Source organism: Eleutherodactylus coqui, chromosome 2, assembly GCF_035609145.1.
Source record: "Eleutherodactylus coqui strain aEleCoq1 chromosome 2, aEleCoq1.hap1, whole genome shotgun sequence".
NCBI classification, from domain to species: Eukaryota; Metazoa; Chordata; class Amphibia; order Anura; family Eleutherodactylidae; genus Eleutherodactylus; species Eleutherodactylus coqui.
This window is the reverse complement of record NC_089838.1, coordinates 112,248,997-112,275,679: the sequence shown is the minus strand read 5'-3', so window position 1 is coordinate 112,275,679 and position 26,683 is coordinate 112,248,997. Positions and strand designations below refer to the sequence as shown.

General features: G+C 48.0%; 1 protein-coding gene across 1 annotated transcript in view; it reads left to right on the top strand.

The window, feature by feature from the left end:
• EIF4E1B (eukaryotic translation initiation factor 4E family member 1B) overlaps positions 1–20,441 on the top strand; it is a 62,235-nt gene extending 41,794 nt beyond the window's left edge. The window contains exons 4-8 of the mRNA XM_066589284.1: positions 2,104–2,199; positions 15,604–15,667; positions 17,027–17,140; positions 17,536–17,675; positions 20,279–20,441. Of these exons, the coding sequence (XP_066445381.1) occupies positions 2,104–2,199; positions 15,604–15,667; positions 17,027–17,140; positions 17,536–17,675; positions 20,279–20,393 (529 nt within the window). The 3' untranslated portion in view covers positions 20,394–20,441. The remainder of the gene's footprint in view (positions 1–2,103; positions 2,200–15,603; positions 15,668–17,026; positions 17,141–17,535; positions 17,676–20,278) is intronic.
• The last annotated feature ends 6,242 nt before the right edge of the window (positions 20,442–26,683 follow it).

Genomic DNA, 26,683 nt, shown 5'->3' with positions numbered 1-26,683 from the left:
ATGATCTTGCAACGTTAAATCATGAACACCAAGGACTAATTCTTCAAATCATAGCAAGGGTGTGTCCAGCGCTGATGTGAACTGTCCCAGCAGCACAAAAAATACAGTAAACAGCGCTGCTACATGCATGAAAGCACGTTATAGCGCTTCCATCACAGCGCAGTCAAGGCACGTTCTCACAAATGTGTATATGCCTAGGCTTGTCTGCAGGAGCCCCGAGGCATAAAACCCAACACTAAGAACTCAGCTTGACCAGCTAGCATGTATCTGCACAAAGCCTAAGCTTCTACTCCTTCATCTGAACCCTCTGGTGCTGGGGAACTGATGGAATACTCGTTCATGTTCGAAGATGAATGGTATACTTATTATATACTTTTTCTATCTCTTTGTAACATCTGCAAAACACTATTGATTTACACAAAAATGTTGTGCCACCTAAGTAAGCAAAATCCTGTATGTCCCAAAGAAGCGGCATGTGAGTCAGGCCTACAACTCTGTAAAAGTAGTATGTAGTTGTCCCAGATGTGACCCTCTGTAGAGCATTAAACATAAGCGGTATTACCAAGATTTATGTATTTAGCAGCAGATGGTGCTCCTTTAGTGATGTTATGTTTATCTTGGAAGTGAACGCTTCCCTTTATATTAGCTGAAGCCTTGGATACAAAGTAACTTCTTCAGGGATTTTTTTTTTCCTTCAGTGCAGTGTCCTAAGAGGACCTGTTCCTCTAGCATCTTGACCACACGGGACTTGATGCTTTTCTGAACCTGCGTTTTTTGTTTTTTTTTTTCCACTCCCCTTTTTGCCTGCAGAAATTACAACTTGTTTCTGCAAGTGTCCCAGAAGAATCAATTACCCATAGCATGCTATGGGCAGTATTTGCTGCAGATCTGCAGTGCTGCTACCTGCTGCGGGTTCTGCAGCAAATATCTGCCTGTGAGCAGGGGGCCTAAGGCCTCATGTCCACGGGATAATTGTTTAAAATCCGCAGCGTTTTTCCCGCACGCAGATCCGCAGCCCATAGGGATGCATTGGACACCCACGGGTAGCTAAATACCCGCGGATGGTATTTAAAAGGGATTTAAAAACTTCCGGTGCATGAAAAAAAAGTGCCATGCTCCATTTTAAGTGCGGATCACGCTCCGGATGGCCCCCATTGATCTCTATGGGTGCGGGAGATCCGCTGCGGATATTAAATGTGAATTAAATATGTGCAGGAGATCCACTGCGGATTTCAAGGCTGGGAGGTGGAGAAAGTACTAGGAGGTGGGGTAAAGTGGGCAAAACGCCTCCAGCGTAAAAATTGCATCCGCGTACATACGCGTGTGAAAAAAACGCATCCGCATGCAATAAAATACAATTTTAAGCTCATCCGCAGCCGAAATCCACGTTACAAATCCGCAGCGGATCTGATTTTCCCTGTGGACATGAGGCCTTAGTCCACGGCACATGCAGATTTTCAATGCAGATATCCACAGCGGATGCACTGTGGATCATCTTTTTAAAAAAAAAAACCACTCTTGGCTTGCGGGTGATCACTGACTTTCATCTCCCATAGAGATGAATGGAGCCACGTCCACGTGGGATCTGCTATAATATGGAGCATGCTGTGATTTTAGATTCGTGCAGGGCATCTGCAAAGCACCTAAAAATCAAATCTGCAGGGTTTAATTCAGTTGCGGACGCCCCTTTGTTTCCTATGGGTGCCTGGAGCTGTGGATCTCCCATGCGGATTTAATAAATCAAATGTGCATGTGGACATTGGGCCTTACACTGTATTATAATGCTTCTAGGTAACAATGAGCATGGAGTTTAGACAAGTGATTCTCTTGTCTGCATGCTTAGTGTTTCACCAGTTTCCATCCCTCTGCTCATACTCCCCGTTGTGGAATTCATTCTTTGTAAGGGTGGGAGCTTAACAAGTAAAACAAACTGAGAATAGACTTTTTTATAAGTTTAGAAGTCCAGCTGGTCAGATTTGACTTTTGTTCTTGAGGTCTGATATGTGCGATAGCAGCTAAAGGGTGCTACTTTTATTCCATCAAGTATCGGGTCACAATTTCCTCAGTATTCAGTGTTTCACAGTTCTCTTATCACTTTTCTAGATGGGCGCTGTGGTTCTTCAAAAATGTGAGAAGTCAACCTTGGCAGTGTAACTTGCGCCTTGTTACAACATTCAATACAGTAGAAGACTTTTGGTCGTAAGTACAGTTCATTAACTATGGAAGCTAAAATATAACTGATTCAGGAATGTCAGCAGTAAGTACAAGTAATTAACTTTTTTCTCTTTCCTTATTTCTGCCTTGGCAAAGAGGAAGGCATCGAGTTCAACTGCTCTGTGACCAAAAACTCTGATCTATGAAGCCATGTGTCACATTACCCTCAGGCTCCGCACTAGGCATAACATGGAGTATAAAATTGTGCCTGGGGTCTAAAGCATGACTAAGGCCACCTGTACATGAATAGATTTGCATTGTGGCAGCAAATGCCATCCATAGCATGCTATGGAAAGTTGATGTTTCCACAAGTGGAGGAAAAAATCGCAGCATGCTTTACTTTCATGCAGTGTCCACACAGACTGCTTCCATTGAAGTCAATGGAAGCTATCCAACCCGTGGCTGGTCTGCAACTGACACTGGACAGGCCGCAGATTCCACATCACCTAGCAATAGCACAGGAAAAACATTAAAAAAAACAAACTGTACATCTACAATGCAGATGAAAAGAGAACTGGTACGGGGGGATGCCACCGGGCACTGCGGGATTTGCTGCAGCATCCACCCTGTGTGAACATGTCTTTACTATGCTGAGACTCTCTCCAAAGCTGCTGAACAATGTAGCACATGGAGGCCCACTTGTCTGCATGGGCACCTTTATTACATTTCATCTGCTGCATGGGCAAATGGCAGTGCCCATGTTGTGCATCAAACTGCAGTCCAGGCCAAATTATGGCATTTGTTAGTCAACCTTTCAAAAGTCCCTTAGCCGTAAACATGGAAAACTGCTTCATGTAAGTGGAAACCCAATCCATGCCTAGTACTACCATTGTCATATCTCCAGCTCGGAGACCTCCATCTGCACTTAAATACAGTATTAGTGGAAGCTCTTTCTATACATTCTTTATGCATGAAACACTAATTTCACAAAATGTGGACATCTGACAACTTAGTAGGATGAGGTTTTAGAAGTTAAGGCCCTTTTACACACGATTGGTGCTCAAAAGCCATAGTTAAATATGTGCCCATCATGCACTTACCATGCACTTTGTCCATTGCTGAGTTCAGGTCTACATAAAATCCTTGTCCCGAAGGACAATAAGATAAGATGGGCAGCACTGATCTTCTTTAACGGCTGCTGTCCTGCTGAACAATATCAATGTATTTAGAGAACAGACCACCCGCCGTTCTCTAAATACATGCAATAAAGTACTGAAGGACTGATTAGCCCATTAGCACCTATGCAAAATAATTGCTCAAATTTGTCAAACTGACAGTTCTGAGTAATCTGTGTAAATGCACCTTAGTTGCTGTTTTCTCAAACATCAGTGGAAACTTAGTGTGGAGATTATAAAGTAGTAAGTGTTAAAATTATATTTTCCCCTCAGTACAGAAGATCACGATTAGATTCTCTGCTTGCAATTCTGATAAATACAAGGGAATAAATGGAATTCCTTAAAGGGGTTGTCCCGAGGCAGCAAGTGGGTCTATACACTTCTGCATGGCCATAATAATGCACTTTGTAATGTACATTGTGCATTAATTATGAGCCATACAGAAGTTATAAAGTTTTATACTTACCTGCTCCGTTGCTGGCGTCCTCGTCTCCATGGTGCCGACTAATTTTCGCCCTCCGATGGCCAAATTAGCCGCGCTTGCGCAGTCCGGGTCTTCTCCTGTCTTCTATGGGGCCGCTCGTGTAGAATGCCGGCTCCGTGTAGCTCCGCCCCGTCACGTGCCGATTCCAGCCAATCCGGAGGCTGGAATCGGCAATGGACCGCACAGAAGCCCTGCGGTCCATGAAGACAGAGGATCCCGGCGGCCATCTTCAGCAGGTGAGTATGAAGACGCCGGACCGCCGGGATTCAGGTAAGCGCTGTGCGGGTGGTTTTTTTAACCCCTGCATCGGGGTTGTCTCGCGCCGAACGGGGGGGGGGGGGGGGGGGTTAAAAAAAAAAAAACCCGTTTCGGCGCGGGACAACCCCTTTAATGTATGAAAAGTGGTTCCAGGTTGGAGCTCTACTTTAAAGAGGTTGCCCTGCCTAGACAGGCCTATTTTGTGACTTCTAAGGATGCTGGCATCTCTTCAGAGCCGAGACTCATTGGGAATAAATGTGGCTTTTTTACTAGAGATAACGCCAACACAATTTTTGTAACTGTTAAGCAGATGGGCAGCTTATAGTAACTTTAGTGTGCTATTTATTTAATAAATATATATTTCCCCTCATCATCCTGACAGCATACTCCTGGAGGTTGTCCGCTGACACCTGTTGGGACAGGAAGCGGAAAAACACAAAAGGTAACTCCCACCACCGGCTCACCAGTGTCTTCCTGTCCCTACAGGACAGTCCATGTGGAGCCTCCAGGTGTATGCTGGAGGTGAACATGGAAAAAGAAGACTCCCATGCAGCCTGTCCGCCCGTGGGGGGGACCACTCTCTGTTCGGGCTGGCAGGGCTTGCGCGGGTGAGACCCTACGAGGGGACCCTCACCCGCAGGATCTACCCAGCACTATTTCCCTTGTGGAAATCCTCCCCCAGTACGCTGCCTAGAGGGTGGTCGTACTGGCAGAAGCAGCCCCGGTACCTTGAGGGCTTGGAACGCCAACATCTCCAGCAGGGAACCAGCACATCAAGGCAGAGGTATGCCAGCGTTGATAGAGGCGCTTGGGTGCCAGTCCGGTCGGCGTGCATGCTGCAGCGGCTCCATGTGTCTCCTAGTCGTCGGCGTCCCTGTGTATGCGGCGTATCCCCCGGGTCTGACGCGGCGGCGTGACGTCAGCATGGCTGCGTCATGGGAGGCGGAGCCTCGCTTAAAGGAGGCGTATCTGCGCCAAAATTTGAAAATTTAAAGGCTGGATTCCCCTGCATGTCTCCTGTCTGCACCTTACTGAAGATGTCAGCCAGAGAGGACGCTGAGAGCAGCCTGCTGGTGAGTAGACCTCCTTTGAGTCTTGTACTGGGGGGAGGAAGGAGAAAACAAGTGTCAAGTGCTGGAAGTTTCTTTTGCTGTCTCCGTCTCTTAGGACAGAGATGCGCAAAAAATTAGAGAGGCCAAAAAGCGAGTGCGCAAATGTCCGGTTTGCTTGCGGCAGCTAGAAAAGGGCCACACCAAGCCACTATGTGTGGACTGTACAGAGAAAGTGGTCTGTGAAGAGGGCTCCTCTGGCATGTCGGACATCCGATCCATGATCCGCGAGGAGATTGAAGCCTCTCTCTCATCTTTCTCTTCCGCCCCCCACGAAAAGGGTAAAGCAGACACGAATGGAAGTCGGACTCTGAGGAAGGACTCCTAGAAGATTCTCCCTCAGAATCCATGCCGCCTATGGAGGATGTAAGGAAGTACTTCTCATCCGCGGACCTGGGTCAGCTGTTAACCGCGGTCCGACGCACCATGCAGGTGGAGGAAAAGGTGCCGCAGCAGCCATCCTTTCAGGATAGCCTGTTCTGGGGGCTTCTACTGCAGCCAAAACCATCATTCCCGGTTAATGACATCTTGAAACAGCTGATCCTGACAGAGTGGAAGCAGGCAGAACAAAAATTCTTCCTGTCCAAAGAATTTAAGGATCAGATGGTCTTCACACCAGAAGATATCGAGTTCCTGGAAACCGTCCCTAAGGTGGATCTGGCGGTTGCCAGGGTCTCAAAGAAAGCAGCCCTCCCCTTTGAGGACATTTCCCAACTGCGGGATCCACTAGATACCAGAGTGGATTCTGCAATGAAAAAGGCCTGGGAGACTGCGGCCCTGACCGTTAAAGCCAACATCACGGCCACATCTGTGGCGAGATCTATGATGGTCTGGTTGGACCAACTTCAGATGCTGATTTCTCAGAGGGGCTCTAGGGATGACATCTCCAATTGCCTTCCCCTCCAGCAGGCAACCAGCTTTCTGGCAGATGCCTCTATGGAGTCGGTGAGGTTTGGGGCCCGTTTAGCAGCCCTCTCGAACACAGCCAGGAGGGCCATCTGGGTTAAGGCCTGGACAGGGGATAACGCTTCGAAGAACAGGCTCTGCTCCCTGCCCTTCCAAGGACACAGAATCTATGGGCCTTCCTTGGATACACTCCTAGAGAAGGCATCGGATAAGAGTCAGGGACTACCATCGGAGAAATCCTTCAAGCGGCCTTCCTCCTACCCTCCTCCCTCTGTTCCCTCTAGAACATACAAGGGGAAAGGGAAAACCGGACGCTGGTCCTATCCCAAAGGTGGAAAGGGTGAGAATCCACCCTCCAGGACCCTACAAGTAGGTGGTAGGCTGAGGGGGTTCACCCTTAAATGGAGTGAGGTGACCTCCAATCCCTGGGCCTTACGCCTAGTCTCGGAAGGCTATAAAATTGAATTTTCCTCCCTGGAGGTTCGTGGTCACCCCCTGCCAGTCACCCTTGTCTGCTCAGGCCCTCCAGTGGGGGGTGCAGGAGCTGCTGTCCCTAGGGGCGATCACTCGGGTTCCCACAGAAGAACTGTTCAAGGGGTGCTACTCCCCCTTGTTTCTCGTTAAAAAACCTAACGGGTCCTATAGAACCATAATTAATCTGAAATTCCTGAATAAATCTCTCATATCAAAGATTTAAAATGGAATCAGTGCGGTCAGCAATCCCCTTAATTGCACCAGATAGCGTCATGGCCACCGTGTACTTAAAGGACGCCTACTACCATGTCCCTATACACACAGATTCCCAGCAGTTTCTGTGATTTGCCCTGGTGATAGATGGGTCAGTCTCTCACTTCCAGTTTACGTGCCTGCTGTTCGGGATTTCCTCCGCACCCTGGGTGTTCTCCAAACTGGTGTTAGAGATGGTGGTGGCACTTAGGACTAACAAGGTGTTTGTCCCATACCTCGACAACTTCCTGATCATAGCAGGATGAGCTTCAGAACTCCGGTTCCAGGTCAACCTCACACTCCGTCTGTTCGAGTCACTAGGCTGGATCATCAACTCCGTTAAATCCAGTCTTCTGCCCGAACAAAAAAGAAAATTCCTGGGAGTTATTCTAGACTCACACCGCCAGTGTTCTTCCCTTCCCCTAGAAAGGCAAAAAGCGATCCAGGACAAGTGTCGGGCACTTTCTCTAGCCGCCAAAGTCTCCCTTAGGAGAGGCATGAGGGTCCTCGGCCTCATGACATCTTGCATCGGGGTAGTCCCTTGGCCCCAATTACATTGTAGAACTCTCCAAGACTTTATCCTGAGCAACTGGGATAAATCACCCGCTTCCCTGGATCAGAGAGTCGTCCTTACCCACAAAATAAAGTCCTCCTTGGAGTGGTGGATGTCTATTTCCAACCTTGCCAGAGCCACGGTTTGGTACCCCGCATCCCCAGTATCCATCTTTACTGACGCGAGTGCAACTGGCCTGGGGGCCCACTTAGGCCATCATTACGTCCAAGGGGGCTGGAACCAGGAGGAAGCTACTCAGTCCTCCAACTACAAAGAACTTTGCGCTGTCTGGAAGGCCATTCGGGGCCTCGAGACAGATCGGGGGTAGACACATTAAGATCTTTTTGGCTAACCTAACAACTGTGTCCCTCATTCGCCACCAGGGATCCACACGGAACCCCCAACTCCAAGACCTGGCAGCGAAAGTTCTCAGGTGGATAGAGCAGTGGACACCTTCCATCACAGCGTTCCACGTAAGGGGCCCATGGCAGACCATCTCAGCCGCAGGAAGATAGATCCAGGGGAGTGGACTCTACATCCACATGCATTCCAGCTAATTATAGAAAGATGGGGGACACCAAAAGTGGACTTGTTTGCCTCTCAGGAGAACACCAAGTGTCCCGGTTTTTCTCCAGGGGAGCAGACGGGGGCTCCCTGGGAATAGACGCACTGTCCCAGGCTTGATTGGGACCTTGCATACGCCTTCCCACCTATCCCCCTGATCCCTCTGGTCCTAAGGAAAATTCAGGGGTCCCCAGGCTCCGTTATCCTGGTGGCCCCATTCTGACCCAAGAGACCCTGGTTCCCACTCCTGACCGCTCTCAACAGTCTCTCTGCGGCAGATGTAGAGGATCCTATCTCCTTCAGCAGGGTCCCCTGATATGCCCAAAGGTCCGACAGTTCAGACTGGTGGCCTGGAAGCTGAGCAGGTAAAAGGCCCAGGCCCTGGCTCAGGTATATCAGGGAGGGTGACCACTATATGTGAGAGCCTCAAAAAATCCACCAGAAATATATACACTAGGGTGTGGGATACCTTCTCTAGGTGGTTGGGGCATAGTATTCATGACCTCCAACAGCCTGACATTAACAAGATATTGGAGTTCCTACAGGATGGATTAGATATGGGGCTAAGACCTAGTACCCTTAAGGTCCAGGTGGCCACCCTAGGAGCCTTCTTTGACTCCCCCTTAGGCGACCATAGGCTAATTAAGAAATATCTTAAAGGGGCAGTCAGACTCCACCCCTTTGTTAGGGAAACCATGCCCCCCATGGGACCTGAACCTAGTTTTACAGGCCCTCTGTGCACACCCATTTGAGCCCCTGGAAGATCTATCAGTTAAGATCCTCTCCTATAATGTTGCTTTTCTAGTTGCCATCACATCCACTAGACGGATCGGGGAGATCCAATCCCTCTCTATTAGGACTCCGTATATGACCATCTTCCCAGATAAAATAGAGTTCAGGCCTGACCCCTTTTTCCAACCGAAAGTCCTCAGACTTTCACAGAGAACAGCGACTAGTACTTCCCTCCTTCTGCCAGGAACCCCATAATACCACAGAACAGAGGTTCCGTAATCTAGATGTTAGACGAGCAGTCCTGAAGTATTTAGAGGTCACACATTCCTTCAGGAAGTCTAACAACCTCTTTATTCAATTTCAGGGTCCACGCAGAGGGGCCACTACTAAGGACTCCTTAGCGCATTGGGTCAGGAGGGCCATAGAAGAGGCATACAGATCCCAGGGGATCCCACTCCTGGGCGACGTTAGAACCCATTCCACTAGGGCGGTTGCCTGTTCCTGGGCGGAGAGCCCAGGCGACAACCGACCAGATCTGCAGAGCCGCCACATGGTCGAGCACTCATACCTTCACGAAACACTATCGCCTGGACCTGGGGGCCAGCCGTGATATGTCCTTTGGACGGAAGGTGCTACAGGCAGTGGTCCCTCCCTAAAGCCCTTGGTTGTTGGCACTTCAGGTGTATGCTGTCAGGATGATGAGGGAAAGACAGGAATTAGGTCCTACCTGTTAATTCCTTTTCTTGAAGTCATCCTGACAGCATAGGGGCTTTTCCCTCCCCCTTGAGTTATTTTTACGTGAAGTAACGTATTTTACTATGATTTCTGTATTAAAAATGATTGGTTAAGCAAAGCCGGGTCACTGTAGTTATTTGGTACACACTGGTGAGCCGGTGGTGGGAGTTACCTTTTTGTGTTTTTCCGCTTCCTGTCCCAACAGGTGTCCAGCGGACAACCTCCAGGTGTATGCTGTCAGGATGACTTCAAGAAAAGGAATTAACAGGTAGGACCTAATTCCTGTCTTCTGCCATGTAAGGTTTTCCAGTTATGGGGAATAATGTAATTCAGTTGCTGTTTATTTTTTGGCAATATGCCTATACAATTAATCCAGTAGGCTCGCCATTAACCTTGATTAATAAAATGAATAACAAGTGATTGCACAACTATTTTGCAATCGCTGTTACACAACACGCGCTGACTGAATTCTAAGGGTAGGTTTATGTAACATATAGGGTAGGGTTCCATGTGGCAGAAATGTTGTGGATCACCCATCAATAAGAATTAATAAATTGTGTTTTTCCCCCAGTCGTCTCCACGACAGCACCAAATTGAGATTGCCTCCTCCTGGTAGGACAGGAACATACTGAGGTTAAAAGCTTCCCCCTTCCCCACTTTCCTCAGTGTCTTCCTGTCCTGCCAGGAGGCAGGATCGCTGAGAGGAGCTGGTGGAGAAGCCAGCCAGAACTACCTACCGGCGGATCGGAGGGCAGTGGCTCACCCTGTCCTCCCTTCCCAGCCAGATGACTCCCGGGACGCCACATGGGGTGGTAACCCCCGGGCCAGGTTCCTCCCATGGCGGCCCATGGGGGGTACAAAGCAGGAGCCTCAGTCCCTCTCCTTCTCCGGCAGAAATTACAGCGCGGCGCTCCAGGAAGCCCTTTGACGGCGGGGCGCCGCGTCACGTGTCCAGCGCGATGACGTCATCACGTCTGCATCAGGAGCGGAGGGGGCGGGGCTTAGCGCAGGAGCGTAAAAAATTAAAAAAAATAGGAACCTGAGAGAAGCCAGAACATACCAGCACTACAGGTCGCAGGGTGTCTGCAGCACCGGTACAGAAATGAGTGCTACAGCCCCAGACAGCTGAAGCCTCAGCGGCCGTAAGTAGCCAGTGCGGCAAAAAATACAATGCAAATATCCAGTGTATTGTGTATAGAAAAATTGCATATTTACCCGCAAAAATGCTTTTTGTCAGGGGGATAAAAAAGCCCTGCAGAAGGGTGTTATGGCTGAAATCATGGTCCGGGGACCTAGCCTCAAAAAATAAATTATGCGCCCTCCCATTCTACGGCCAGTTCTTGTTCGGACCGGACCTAGACAAAATTCTAGAAAAAGCGGCCGACAGGAAAAAAGGGTTCCCCCGAAGAAAAGCCAGAGGGAAGACCTTCTTCCGGGCTCCAATGCAAGAGCCCGAGGCCTACCGAGGCAAGGGCAAGACAGGCCGCTGGAGTTACCCCAAGGGGGGCAGAGGAAGGAATATCCTCTTCAACCCCCACCAGGGGGAGCCGAAGCAACGACCCTGATGCCATCCCCGTAGGGGCAAGGCTGGGGAACTTTGTGGATCAATGGGCCGCAATCTGCGAGGGCCCATGGATCCCAAAGATCCTACAGTATGGATACCAGATAGAGCTGGTGTCTCTCCCCAGAAGGAAATTCATTACCACAAAAGCCTCAAAGAAACAGTTACACCTACTAAGGCAAAGAGTGTGTGACTTGCAACTATTAAACGCAATATCTCCCGTACCACGAAACGAGGAAACCCAGGGTCATTATTCCAGGCTCTTTCTAGTAAAAAAAAAAATCCTGCGGGAAACATCGGATGATGGTAAATCTGAAACCCCTGAACACCTGCGTCTGATACAGAAAATTCAAAATGGAAACCATCTCCTCAACGATAAAGTTGATCCCCAGAGGAGCCTACATGGCCTCCATCGATTTAAAGGATGCTTATTTCCATGTACCGATCCACAAAGGGTCTCAGAAATACCTAAGGTTCGCAGTGGACATGGGCAAAAGAATAGAGCACCACCAATTCAGATGCCTGCCCTTCGGGATATCCTCAGCCCCCAGAATCTTTACAAAAATTATGGCAGAGGTAGCCGCCCACCTGAGAAAAAAATCGGTCCTAATAGTACCCTACCTGGACGATGTTCTAATAATAGCAGAGTCCAGAGAACTCCTAACGAAACACCTGGAGATAGTGCTAGAGTTTCTCCAATCGTTAGGATGGATCATAAACTGGGAAAAATCCAGCCTAGATCCCGACAATCAGAAGACGTTTCTGGGAATAACGCTCGACTCAGAATCGCAATGCTCCTGCCTACCCGAGGAGAAAATACGAAGAATAGTCAAAACTTTCCTACGAAGACGATTCTGCACAATTCGGGAAGCAATGTCTCTCCTGGGAAGCTTGACATCATGCATTCCAGGAGTAGCATGGGCCCAGGCCCACACCAGAGCCCTGCAGGCTGTAGTCCTATCCTCATGGGACAGAAGGCAGTCCTCGCTAGGAGCAAGAATGTACATCCCAAACGGGGTGAAAACATCCCTGCGTTGGTGGGCATCCCCAGAGAACCTGCGAAGAGGGGTTCACTGGCTACAAAACCCAGCCACCCACATCACAACAGACACAAGCGCCTGGGGATGGGGGGGGCGCATGTGGGGAACCAGTTCTTTCAGGGTCCCTGGCCTCAGAGGACAAAAGAACAGTCCTCAAATTACAGAGAACTACAGGCAGTATGGCAGGTTCTACAGCAGTTGGGGAACTCGCTACAGAACCAGCACATAAAGATACTGTCAGACAACATCACTGCGGTCGCCCATATACGACACCAAGGGGGCACAAGATCTCCCGCCCTGCAAAGCATCACACAGAAAATCTTTCACTGGGCAGAGGGCCAGATCCTTTCAATCACGGCAACCCACTTGAAGGGGACATTAAACCAAAAAGCGGACTTCCTCAGCAGGAGGCAGATAGACCCAGGAGAATGGGCCCTCTCCCTAGAGGCATTCAGAATCCTAACCAACCGGTGGGGGTCCCCACTGTTGGACCTCTTCGCAACCAGGGAGAACGCAAAAGTAGGCAACTTTTTCTCCCTCCGGCCAAGAGATCGTCCGACAGCAGTGGACGCCCTAGGCCAGGACTGGGGACGGGCTGGCATATGCCTTTCCTCCTATACCACTAATCCCAAGGGTCCTACAGCATTTCAGAACCCAGGTATGCATGCTAATCCTGGTGACCCCCTTCTGGCCGAAAAGAAGCTGGTTCGGTCTTCTGGCAACAATGGTGCGTCCAGGACCCAGTCACCTTTCCTACCTGGACAGATCTTCTATCGCAGGGGCCACTGAACCACCCCGGCCTAGACAAACTCCATTTAATGGCATGGCTCTTGAGGAATCCTCACTAAGAAAGGATTCTCAGAGAGTAGTGGAAACCCTAATGTCCAGTAGAAAAAAGATGACCCACCTGACCTACCAGAAGGTCTGGAAGGTTTTCCTCATGGAGACAGGAAAGGGATCGTGGGGATTCTATCCCCGACACTCCGCTAATCTTAGAGTTCCTGCAGGAGGGCCTAGAGATGGGCCTCTCTCCGAGCACCCTAAAGGTCCAGGTCTCAGCCCTTAGCGCCATCTGTGACACAAAATTCGCAGGCGACAGATGGGTCCACAGGTTCCTAACAGCGGCAGCTAGATTACGGCCTAGGCCCATAAACCTGTTTCCAGACTGGAACCTTAATTGGGCTCTAAGGGCCATGACAGCAGTACCGTTCGAACCGATCGGGGCGCTACCCATAAAAATGCTTACAATCAAAACCTTTTTTTTTTAGTAGCCATCCCCTCCGCAAGACGGGTTAGCGAGCTGCAGGCCTTGTCCATCCGCCACCCATTCATGAAAATCGCAGACACCAAACTAATATTTAAAACGGACCCTGCTTTTATTCCAAAAGTAGTGTCAGAGTTTCATAGGTCCCAGGATATAATAATCCCCTCATTTTTCAGTAATCCAAAAAACGAGGAAGAAAAAACCCTAAGCTGCCTGGACATTAGGAGAGCAGTCCTAGCCTACATGGATACAACGAGCCACTGGAGACAGGACGACAACTTGTTTGTCCAGTTCAGTGGCCCAAATAAAGGTAACAAAGCAGCAAAAAGGTCCATAGCCAGGTGGATCCGCCTGGCCATTATAGAATCCTATAAAGCCCTCGGGAAGGAAATCCCGTTAGCTCTTAAAGCCCATTCCACAAGGGCAGTGGCGTCCTCATGGGCCGAACACAGCTCAGCCTTGGTCGAGCAGATATGCAAAGCCGCAGTCTGGAAGAAACCCCATACATTCGTTAAACACTATAGGGTAAAAGTGCAGCAGGACGAGGACATGGCCTTCGGCCACAAAGTCCTCTCGGCAGCAATCCCACCCTAAAAAAACTTTAGTTGGTACATCTCAATTTGGTGCTGTCGTGGAGACGACTGGGGGAAAAAATAGATTATACCTACCTGATAATCGGGTTTCCAGTAGTCTCCACGACAGCACCCATACCTTCCCCCCCCTAAAAGTAATATAATATATAAATTCCAAAAAAAAAGAGAAAAACCCCGGTTAAGGGAAGAATTTTAAGTTTAGCTCCTGCCCCGGCAATTCGTTAGAATCCACTGAGGGAAGGGGGGGAGCTTTTAACCTCTCAGTATGTTCCTGTCCTACCAGGAGGAGGCAATGTCAGTTTGGTGCTGTCGTGGAGACTACTGGAAACCCGATTATCAGGTAGGTGTAATCTATTTTTTATGGTCATTGGTTCGACCAGGACTAATTTTCAAAAGTTAATGACAATATGGCTGAGCGGCACGGATGTCTGAACAACCCAGGAAACTTCTGCTATGTCTGCGGACAGTTCACAACAAAGTCACAGCTGAGGAAAATAACATCCTTGGTGAAGTGTGCCTATCACAAGTATTTGGGAATAAAGCTTAGTGACCAAGATAAGTGGCACCACACATCTGTCATGTGGCACATCTCACACAGTGGTTGAAAGGCGAGAGTAGAACACCATTCCGATGATACGGCAAGAACAAAGGCCCCCATACTGACTGTTTCTGCATGACTAATTTCAAAAATTTCTCCAGTAAACAGGATAACGTTCTAGATCTAGTGCTATTGGCCTCTGGCTGGGCAGCACACTTAAGCACACTTCAATTGTGCAAATGCGATGTATTTGCATAACCAAAAATCGCTTACGCCCATGTCTTTCACCTGCTCTGAGGTGTGAAGTGCACAAATACACTTCATATTTGCACATGCAAAAAAGAACATGGGCTCATTGAAATAGTGCGTATTTATTCCTGCCCATTTAATGACTTATTGCAGGGTGTAATACGCCCCAAGAAGGTCATGCTGCGTATCTTTTTCACATGCTTGTACATCGTGCGATTGACATACTTTCATGCGAATGAACCCATTGACATCGATGGGTTCTACTCACTCCACATTATGCACAGGAGACACCTCAGTCGTTGGAAGCCTGTTACAAAGGAAAGTACAATCTGAATATAATGGGTGATCCTTCCAGGTTCTTTCAGAGGTAGAGTAATGTTTCTTACAGTAGGAAGTCAAGATCCAAGCGTCATTTTCCACCAAAAACAGTAAAATGGTAATATTGTGGCCATCCAAACTGTTAGCATCTTAAATAAAGGAAATGGTTTGTAACTTGAAAGTGAGAGGTGCTGCTAGTATTCAGTGTTACCGGAGGAATCAGCAAGTTGTTTGTTGGGGCAATTACAATGCCTGATGGCAGATTTTTATTTTTTTTTGTCCCCATTAAAAGACCATCAGTGGTCTGGTTGTCTTTGTCCACTGGTCAGACCATGTATGGAATATTGTCTAATGGGTCCTCTAGTACCAAAAACTGGGGCTGCATCTAAATGATAGGTTTCTACACCAACATAGAAGGGGGTTCTTTACTGTAAGAGCAGTGAGACTATGCAACTGAGGATGTGGGGAGGTCGGGGGGGGGGGGGGCTTTAAGTGTAATATTACATGTTATACACATTAGATCAGGAGATTACTTTGAATGGAAGTGGGAAAGAATTCCTCCCCAGTATAACTTGGGCTCGACAAATGACATATGTCCAGCTTTACAGCAATTTGCTTTGATTAACATAACTTCTATCTTTTAGACTATACTCGCATGTCCAACTTGCAAGCAAGTTGTCGTCTGGCTGTGACTACTCCATCTTTAAGGTGAGACTACTTTTACAGCAAAGACTTAGACCATGAGGGTCCCCCCTAGTGAAATGCATCAATGATAAACTAGTGAGTTAATTGCACTGGGTAACAAGTGTGGATGAGACTACAAGAAAATGTAGTTGGAGTTCTGATCCACTTGGCACAAATGACTTCATCAACTAAATCCCGAATCGGGCCACAAATCATGGCACAAATCGATCAGTGATTTGTAGGAACTCCAGCTACTGTTCAAGGTGGTGACTTCAATAGACAAAGCCTGGACAACAAGTCGTTAAGAAAACTGTCATTGAAATAGTATGGGGGTCTGGGACTTCTGGATTCTGCAAGGATCTTTAAAGGATTATCCAGTGTTTAAAAACTGATTTGTTTCAAAGTAAAACCTAAATAGTTGATTGGAGGGGTCCCAGACAGCATTATAGCAGCATGCTATAGGCTTATCCCATTCAGTTCATAGAGACAAGGCTGTAGAACTGAGAATGTCTCAAACTACATGTTCTGAGCACTCAGAATGGCCTGAGGAAGCACATCAGTGTTTAAGGCTCAGCTAACCTCTTTAAAGGGGCTATCTGGGGATTTAAGCTTCTCACTGGCACCTTTGGCGTCTGAGAGCCACTTCCAGCCATGTGGTATTGCGAGTGCCCAGTAATGTGACAGGAGAGGGATGGGCTGTTGGCTCATTAAGCAAGCCCCCCTTTCTATAATCACCAATGCAGTGTAAAGCACCCTTAATGCATGGCCAGTTTATCAAGCATAGATAAGTTCAGTGGAAGTGCAGTATAAATTACCCAGTAGGTGTGGGTACAAATGATGGAGAGTAGCATTAGCTTATAAACTGATTACTCTTGAGGCCGATTTAGACGGGGCAAATATTGAGCAAGCTATGCCCAACACTCATCCCCACACATACCTGCTCTCGTGCTGCTATCGTTGACTTGGAGCAGGGTAGCTGCAGGAGATTTCTCTCCTCACGCTCCTCCACCCCTCTCCATTGACCTAACATAGCAGCCGTTCAATACTGAATGGCTGCTATTTATACTGAACGATCATCGTTTAACTCATTGTCCATGCAGCATAGACAATGAGCTGATCGCTCAATATTGAACAACTGCTATGTTGAGTCAATGGGGAGAGGAATCGCGAGGAGAGAAATCACCTGCAGCCCCCTGCTGGCCACTCTGAGCGAGCCAGCGATACTAGCTCCTGTGCAGCAGCATGGGAGTGAGTGTATGCGAGGATGAGTGTTGGGCATAGTTTGCCTGATATTTGTCTCGTCTCTAAATGGGCTTTTACTCTGAAAAATAGTTGAAAGCATTAGTTGTGTGCTAAATTTGTCTTCTGTCCTTTTTTTCCTAGGATGGGATTGAACCCATGTGGGAAGATAGTCGGAACAAGAGGGGTGGGAGGTGGCTAATCACTCTTTCCAAACAGCAACGGCACAGTGACCTGGACTCCCTTTGGCTTGAAACAGTAAGTAACAGATGCTCAAAAGCTGAAAACAATAAATGGAATCATAGATTTCTGGTGTTCTACACAATTGTGTGAAGGCCAATCTCCCATGACCTGGGTGGGAGCATATGAAATGTTTCTGCTATTAGTGAATAAAGTGTAGAATTCCTTTAACGTAAGTCTATAGAGGTTTGTCCCAAAACCCTTAAAATAAACTACAAATGCAGAGACAACTCGCGGCAGTAAATTTTCCCTTTGCTGCGATGTCAATCTGATATCTTGGTAAGTTATTGCAGATAACAATACTTGATACACATCTGCTGTACTTTAACTTCATCCCAAGTGTCCAGGTTACTTCTGAAATGCACTACACTTGTATTCCCCAAATTAATATCTCCCACCGTTTCTTTGTCCAGTTACTATGTCTAATTGGAGAAGCTTTTGATGACTACAGTGAAGAAGTGTGTGGGGCAGTCATCAACATTCGGGCAAAAGGAGATAAGATTGCAATCTGGACCCGAGAGGCTGAGAACAGAGAGGCTGTTACTTATATTGGGTGAGATCATACAGGCCATAGTCACTGCTCTTGGTTCACTTGTTGAGGAGGTGCACTTCATGTTAGGATATATCTGGTTTCAGATGCAGTGTTTAGGGGTAGACTTTTTTTCTATTTTTTTTTTTATTTGACTGTATAATGGTATTGTAGGTTTCATTCATCATGGTTGGTTCATGAAGAGTAGGGACTTGGTTGTCTGATAGCCAGGCTCCTTTAATGGCCAGGAATGGAGAAACCACTGAACCTAGCATTTTAATCCCTGCACATGTTGCAATTGATGGCAATCATGACCTTCAAGTAGCTGACAGTGAAAGGATGCTTCCCGTCACCCATCAACACTCGAAGTTGCCATCACAATGGGCCTATATTTTCCTATGGCAACTGGAGACCAGAGTGGGGTGGAGGATGGAGATTATATATCTGACTGGCTTTCTCCCAATTCACCTTCCAATCCATTTATTCAAACTTTTTCATGGCTGTGACTATTCTTTGACTACCTGATACACTGCCAGTGCAGTGTGCACTACTGGCCAGTGTGGTGCACACATAAGCAGCACTGGCCAATCAGAAAGTGGCATGTGATGTCTGACTACCAATGCAGTGTGTACATCGAATAAGGATGAGTACCACCGCCATGAAGATCAGTGGGGGAAAAAGGGGGTCTTGGGTAATATAATCAGCCCCTGAAAAAATTATGTCCCTGACACCAGGTGGGTGCTTTAAGCCTAAAGAATATTGTCCATGAAAAACTAAGGCATGTTTAATGGGCAAAACTTACGTTATGTTTTGCAAGTGGGAGGGTGCTCTTTGGGTGAATGCTTGTGTCAAGCACCTTGGCGGCAGATTCTGCACTAGGCATAACATCCTATGGCACTTATTCAGTTGTCAGCACTGACAGAACATCTCTTGTTGATTAACAGGGATTGAAAACCCCACCACAGCAAGAGATTGCTATGATTGGCTGAGCCAACACTCGACAATCAATTGCAGCCATTCAATGAATGACTGATTTGGCTGAACCGTGGTGCTCAAGAACCAATCAGTCATTTATTGACTAGCAGCTGTGATTGGTGCATTGAGCACTGGCTCTGATTGGCTGAGCCAATGCTTGACAACCAGTCACCGCAATCTCCTGCTGGAGGCTGTGTTTTCAATCCCCATTGTTAGCGCATCTCTTGCTGGTAACTGCAAACTCCTATGTGAGGGAGGCCTAACAGAACCTTTTTCAAGCAAGTTTATAGTGCAACTTCCAAATACATGTGTTTATATAACATGCAGTTAAAATATTTCTAGTCTAATTATGTGTAACATTATATATGTGATAACTAGGATTATAGATTTAGAAGGCAATATTAAATGTCATAAGTGGCAATAAAATAATTCATACCCGACAGGCTTGATTGTATAAATTAAAGTCTTTGTCTCGTCTCAATACGCATGTCCACTGTTCCAGACAGTGTAGCATCACCAACAATTTTGTGCGTATACAACCTCTGAGAATCTTATCAGCACCATATTTAAAACCTGGGACTTGGTGATGGCGTTTTGAGCATATGTTGCTGGAGATGGATGTAGGTTGGGGTTACATGGCTAATGTTATGCATGTATGTGTAAGAATCTTTGAATATAAAGATTTCCTGTCTTAAATATGCTGCTGATGGATTCTCAGATTGTACCCATGCATGTAAAATGGTTGGTGCTACACTATTGGGCACAGCAAATATGCATATTAAAGGCTCCCAGGCAAATGTTGCCAGAGAATGGGATCCATTCATGGATCCTATCTATTACAAAGCCTGTTGGGTTGAATTATTTAACTGGTACTTCCAGATATTATGTAATGGTGATCACTTATATAATGTGATCACTAGTGTTATGGATTTATAGAATGCTTCACATGTTTATACAACATTGAATGTAATCAAATATAAATGTGAAAACATATAGACATCTATTGGAGTTAAGCTATAGATTTGCTCGATGGGTCCTGTTGAACTTAAACATTGCAGCATTGGGCCTCCTTCCCGTGGGCCCCAGTGAGATCGTCATTGATATCTCATCTGTTTTCTTTGAGATCTGTATTTTCTTGCAGTGATATTGCAATTTTGAGTCACTACAAAGTCACGTGACTTTGTGGTGCTTTTTATTTATTTTTTCTGGGATTTTGGGGGGCTGGGCTTAAAATATATGCCCTGGTTGCATTAAAAAAAATAACGCAACACATTGCCTAAGAGCCACTGTCTGCTCCACTGCACTTCACCTTCCAGGTCCCTGGCACACTTGTCTATAGCTCCCCCCCCCCCTCCCCCAGCGCTTCCTGGTCAGGGGGTTCAAAAATCCTGCCTCCAGGAAGCACTGACTCTGGTTCTTGTTTTGTGGCTTAGCCAATCAGAGCTAGCTCTTCCTGGAGGCAGGATTTTTGAACCCCCTGACCAGGAAGCGCTGGGGAGAAAAACTACAGGCAAGTGTCAGTCTACTCAGCCCCCTGCCCCCTCCCATAGATTTCTATCTTTTTGCACACCATTACTACTTTCACTTTTTTTTTTTTCTTATGAAATCTGTCAAACTCTAGGTGTAAATCTACTGCATTTCTCTTCCTACAGAAAAGTATACAAAGAGAGACTGGGCTTATCTTCTAAAGTGGTCATTGGTTATCAAGCACATGCAGACACTGCTACCAAAAGCAGCTCCCTTACCAAAAATAAGTTTGTGGTATGAAGAACCTACAGATCTATTTGCACTTTTCTTTTTGTGATTAATATGTTAAGAGGGCATTAAATATCATTTAGTTAAATGTTTGTGCACCAATAAACAGAAGTATTCTATTTTCTGACAGATGGAGCTGTAATTTGCTAGGTTAACAAGTCTTTAAATTAAAAATCTAATTGGTATAACAATAAATGAGTTCCTTGTATACTGACCTCTGTTGTGTTGTACTTATTGATTACACTGCTTATGGCTCACTGTGAGCAGAACTGATTAAAGGGCTATGAGTGGCACGCTCCCTGCAACTAAACACCATATAACTGTCATATTGATGGGCCAAACTTGGAATATGCATCTGGAATTCTACTACACAACAGCATTTTTTTTGAATGAGATGACCACAGAATATCTTTCTGGATTCACAGTGATAGGGGAAGACCTGCTGCTTTGCTGATTACGCCCTAGGAAAAAAGTAGTGCTTATCTTCACATATCTGAAACCCTACCCATCAGTATACATCTGTACAGCCTGTTCTCAGAAAATATCTTTATGAAGTTCAGTTCTTTAGGAAGTATTAATATCTATAATGTACAGTAACTGGAGAATCCTGTGAAGGGCAAAGTCTATACTGTACTGGCTTGTAGCAGAGTGGGGCAACACTTGTTAAAGTAAGTTCTGCTCTTGTAGATGAAACGCATTTACATTAGACATTTTTTTTGTGCATTTAAGCTTGCCTTAGTTCTAATTAAATTTGATCACAATTAAAAATGTGTGTAAATATACACTTATTTTTGGCTTTATTCACACAGGCATTGTAGTCTTCAGTCACCCACATCACTGGCAAAAATCGCATGAATGAGAGGAAGCCGTGACCAAGTCACAGCAAAGTCTCACGTTTTCTCACCCATTCAGAAAACCAAGTGTGGCATGTATATTCACCGCAGCCTGCAATTCCATCAGCCAGGGAAATTCTCTCCTCCTCCCTATGCCAGCAAAGAAGGGGAGAGAGTTTAGCAGAGCTAGTTGTGCTAAACCCCTCCCCCTCTCCTTGCCAGCAACTCCCATAGGCCTCATGTCCATGGGCCCCCACTGTTTCCCCGTGCAAAATCCTGCAGACGTGAGGCCAGAAAATATAATATATTTGCCTGTCCAAGTGCTGCGAAGCTCTCCTCCATGCAGGCTGGATCTTCTTTGTGTGGCACATCTGCTGTGCAGAAGAAACACTGTGCCATCTTGGCTTTACTTTTTTTTTTTTTTTTTTTTTAAACTCCGCCTGCTTTCCCATAGCACGCACGCAGTGGCAGCTGCGTCCGTGCCGTGGATCCGGATGGCTTCCATTGGCATTCCATCATTAAGGGGTCAGGAGTTCCTATCATCCATTTCTAAATAAGTTCATTTTAATTTTATTTTTAAGATCCTAACTTTGAATTGGGGGTTGTATATAAATCAGTTTGGGATGACCACACCCACTTTTCAAAAAGTGCGGGGGCAGATGCAGAAAGGAAAAGTGCAAATTTCTGATTGTGCAAAAATGTGACTTTCATAGCAGAATCTGGCATAAGATTGTAAATGTGACCTATTTCCATTATCAGATGAAGTGGTCTGCACACATCAAAACGTGTTAAGTGCTGCTTCAGCATAAGGTACAATCTTGATAAACCACATTGGCTTTACACTCAAGTTGCCATCAGGTTCCAAAAGAGACTTGGTTCACTTTGAGCTCCGCTTACAATGCTACGGTGACCTTTTGGTTGACCAGCATACTAGGCTGTAACCATTCCAAGCTTGCAATGCGTTTTTAAAATTAGAAAGTCCCATTGACATACACGTAAAAAAACAGCATTAAAAAAAGTGCATGTGAGCCCCAAGCCTTTTTTTTTTTCTTCAATAGTCCCATCAAATGCTGCAGTCCTGATGCCTGCTAGTCTGATCCTGGAAGTGACTGTTGTGGTCACATACTCATGTTCATTGCTTACATGACCACTAGGCTAATTGCTGGTTTAAGTGGGCATCTCTGCATAAATGCCATATGACTGCTAAGACCAGTGATTGGCAGTGCAGTGATGAATGGCACATAACTAGAGATGAGCGAACATACTCGTCCGAGCTTGATATTCGTGCGACTATTAGGGTGTTCGGGATGCTCGTTACTCGTAACGAGTACCACGCGGTGTTCCGGTTACTTTCAGTTTCCTCTCTGAGACGTTAGCGCGCTTTTCTGGCCAATTGAAAGACAGGGAAGGCATTACAACTTCCCCCTGTGACGTTCAAGCCCTATACCACCCCCCTGCTGTGAGTGGCTGGGGAGATCTGATGTCACCCGAGTATAAAAATCGGCCCCTCCCGCGGCTCGGCTCAGATGCCTTGTGACTTAGCTGAGGGAAAGTACTATCGTGCTGGAGCTGCTGTAGGGAGAGCGTTAGGAGTTAGTGTAGGCTTCAAGAACACCAACGGCCCTTCTTAGGGCCACATCTACTAGTGTGCAGTACTGTGTTAGCACAGTATTTTTTTTTCAAAAATTGGATCTGCAGAGCATTGCGCCCTGCAATAGGGACAGAAGTGGGGGTTAGGCAGGGAGAGTGTTAGCAGTGAGTGTAGGCTTCAAGAACCCCAACGGTCCTTTCTAGGGCCACATCTATCCGTGTGCAGTACTGTCCAGGCTGCTGTTAGCAGTGTTGCATATTTTTTTTTCTTCTCAAAACCGGCTGTGCAGAGCATTGCACCCGGCATTAATACTACAGGGATAGAATTGTGTAGGCAGGGCCAGAAGACATACATTATTCATTGAATACACGCAGTGTGGGTGTTCCTTGTAAAAAGCACGGAAAAAATTCTATTTGGCCTGCCTCTTACAGTACTCAGGGCTCTGTGTACGTGTGTGCTGTGCGCTGAACGTTCAGAAAAAATCAGTCAGCTACGTTTTACCGCAGGCGTGCGGCAATTTTTTTTCCTGCATGGGAAATCCCTGATCTGCTGTAGGTAGCGAATTACTTTGCATCACTGCAGTTCTGGGACAAATTGGCAGGGCCACAACACAGTTATTAAACTTAGTATTCATTGAATACACGCAGTGTGGGTGTTCCTTGTAAAAACCAGGGGAAAAATTCTATTTGGCCTGCAGGCTTGCGCCAATTTATTTCCTGGCTGTGAAATCACTGGTAATACAGCATGCTTAGGGGTAGGGATAGAGGACGTGGACACGGCCGAGGACGCGTAGGCCCAAGTGAGGGTGTGGGCACAGGCCGAGCTCCTGATCCAGGTGTGTCGCAGCCGACTGCTGCGCGATTAGGGGAGAGGCACGTTTCTGGCGTCCCCACATTCATCGCACAATTAATGGGTCCACGCGGGAGACCTTTATTAGAAAATGAGCAGTGTGAGCAGGTCCTGTCCTGGATGGCAGAAAGTGCTTCCAGCAAGCTATCATCCACCCAGAGTTCTGCGCCGTTCAGTGCTGCAAATCCGAATCCTCTGTCTGCTGCTCCTCCTTCCTCCCAGCCTCCTCACTCCACTACAATGACACCTGCTCAGGAGCGGGAAGACTCTCAGGAACTGTTCTTGGGCCCCTGCTCAGATTGGGCAGCAGTGGTTCCTCTCCCACCAGAGGAGTTTATCGTCCCTGATGCCCAACCATTGGAAAGTTCCCGGGGTCCGGGGGATGAGGCTGGGGACTTCTGCCAACTGTCTCAAGACCTTTCAGTGGGTGAGGACGACGACGACGAGACACAGTTGTCTTGCAGTGAGGTAGTAGTAAGAGCAGTAAGTGCGAGGGAGGAGCGCACAGAGGATTCGGAGGAAGAGCAGCTGGACGATGAGGTGACTGACCCCACCTGGTGTGCAACGCCTACTCAGGACAGGTCTTCAGAGGGGGAGGCAGCAGCAGGGCAGGTTGCAAGAGGCAGTGCGGTGTCCAGGGGTAGAGGCAGGGCCAGACTGAATAATCCACCAACTGTTTCCCAAAGCGCCCCCTCGCGCCATGCCACCCTGCAGAGGCCGAGGTGCTCAAAGGTCTGGCAGTTTTTCACAGAGACGCCTGAGGACCGACGAACAGTGGTGTGCAACCTTTGTTGCGCCAAGATCAGCCGGGGAGCCACCACCAACAGCCTCACCACCACCAGCATGCGCAGACATATGATGGCCAAGCACCCCACAAGGTGGGACGAAGGCCGTTCACCGCCTCCGGTTTGCACCGCTGCCTCTCCCCCCTGTGCCCCAACCTGCCACTGAGATACAACCCCCCTCTCAGGACACAGGCACAACCGTCTCATGGCCTGCACCCACACCCTCACCTCCGCTGTCCTCGGCCCCATCCACCAATGTCTCGCACCGCACAGTCCAGCCGTCGCTAGCGCAAGTGTTGGAGCGCAAGCACGCCGCCACGCACCCGCACGCTCAATCGTTAACCGTCCACATCGCCAAATTTATCAACCTTGAGATGCTGCCGTATAGGGTTGTGGAAACGGAGGCTTTCAAAGCTATGATGGCGGCGGCGGCCCCGCGCTACTCAGTTCCCAGTCGCCACTACTTTTCCCGATGTGCCGTCCCAGCCCTGCACGACCACGTCTCCCGCAACATTGTACGCGCCCTCACCAATGCGGTTAGTGGCAAGGTCCACTTAACTACGGACACGTGGACAAGCACAGGCGGGCAGGGCCACTACATCTCCCTGACGGCACATTGGGTGAATTTAGTGGAGGCTGGGACAGAGTCAGAGCCTGGGACTGCTCACGTCCTACCCACCCCCAGAATTGCGGGCCCCAGCTCGGTGCTGGTATGTTCGGCAGTGTATGCTTCGACCCACACGCACGCTGCCACCCTGCGCACCCTGCAACATCGCTTTAATCTGCCAGTGCACCGACTGCTGTGCGACGTGCCCACACGGTGGAACTCTACGCTCCACATGTTGGCCAGGCTCTATGAGCAGCGTAGAGCTATCGTGGAATACCAACTCCAACATGGGCGGCGCAGTGGGAGTCAGCCTCCTCAATTCTTTTCAGAAGAGTGGGCCTGGTTGGCAGACATCTGCCAGGTCCTTGGAAACTTTGAGCAGTCTACCCAGGTGGTGAGCGGCGATGCTGCAATCATTAGCGTCACCATTCCTCTGCTATGCATCTTGAGAAGTTCCCTGCAAACCATAAAGGCAGCCGCTTTGCGCTCGGAAACGGAGGCGGGGGAAGACAGTATGTCGCTGGATAGTCAGAGCACCCTCCTGTCTATATCTCAGCGCATTCAGGAGGAGGATGAGGAGGAGGGGGAAGAGACAGCTTGGCCCACTGCTGACGGTGCCCCTGCTGCTTGCCTGTCATCCTTTCAGCGTGTATGGCCTGAGGAGGATGAGGAGGAGGAGGAGGAGGATCCTGAAAGTGATCTTCCTAGTGAAGACAGCCATGTGTTGCGTACGGCTACCCTGGCACACATGGCTGACTTCATGTTAGGATGCCTTTCTCGTGACCCTCGCGTTGCACGCATTCTGGCCACTACGGATTACTGGGTGTACACACTGCTCGACCCACGCTATAAGGAGAACCTTCCCAGTCTCATTCCCGAAGAGGAAAGGGGTTCAAGAGTGTTGCTATACCACAGGACCCTGGCGGACAAGCTGATGGTAAAATTCCCAGCCGACAGCGCTAGTGGCAGAAGGCGCAGTTCCGAGGGCCAGGTAGCAGGGGAGGTGCGGAGATCGAGCAGCATGTACAGCCCAGGCAGTGCAACAGTCTTTAAGGGCCTGGACACCTTTATGGCTCCCCACCAAGACTGTGTCACCGCTCCCCAGTCAAGGCTGAGTCGGCGGGAGCACTGTAAAAGGATGGTGAGGGAGTACGTAGCGGATCGCACGACCGTCCTCCGTGACGCCTCTGCCACCTACAACTACTGGGTGTCGAAGCTGGACATGTGGCCTGAACTCGCGCTTTATGCCCTGGAGGTGCTTGTTTGTCCTGCGGCTAGCGTCTTGTCGGAGAGGGTGTTTAGTGCGGCTGGGGGAATCATCACAGATAAGCGTACCCGCCTGTCAACCGACAGTGCCGACAGGCTAACACTCATCAAGATCAACAAAGCCTGGATTTCCCCAGACTTCTCTTCTCCACCAGCGGACAGCAGCGATACGTAAGCAATACGTAGGCTGCACCCGCGGATGGAAGCTACGTTCTCTCTCACCATCCAAAACGGGGACATTTCTGCTTCATCAATCTGTGTCTAATATTCCTCCTCCCCCTCCTGCTCCTCCTCCTGAAACCTCACGTAATCACGCTGAACGGGCAATTTTTCTTAGGGCCACAAGGCTCACTCATCTAATTTTTCGAAAC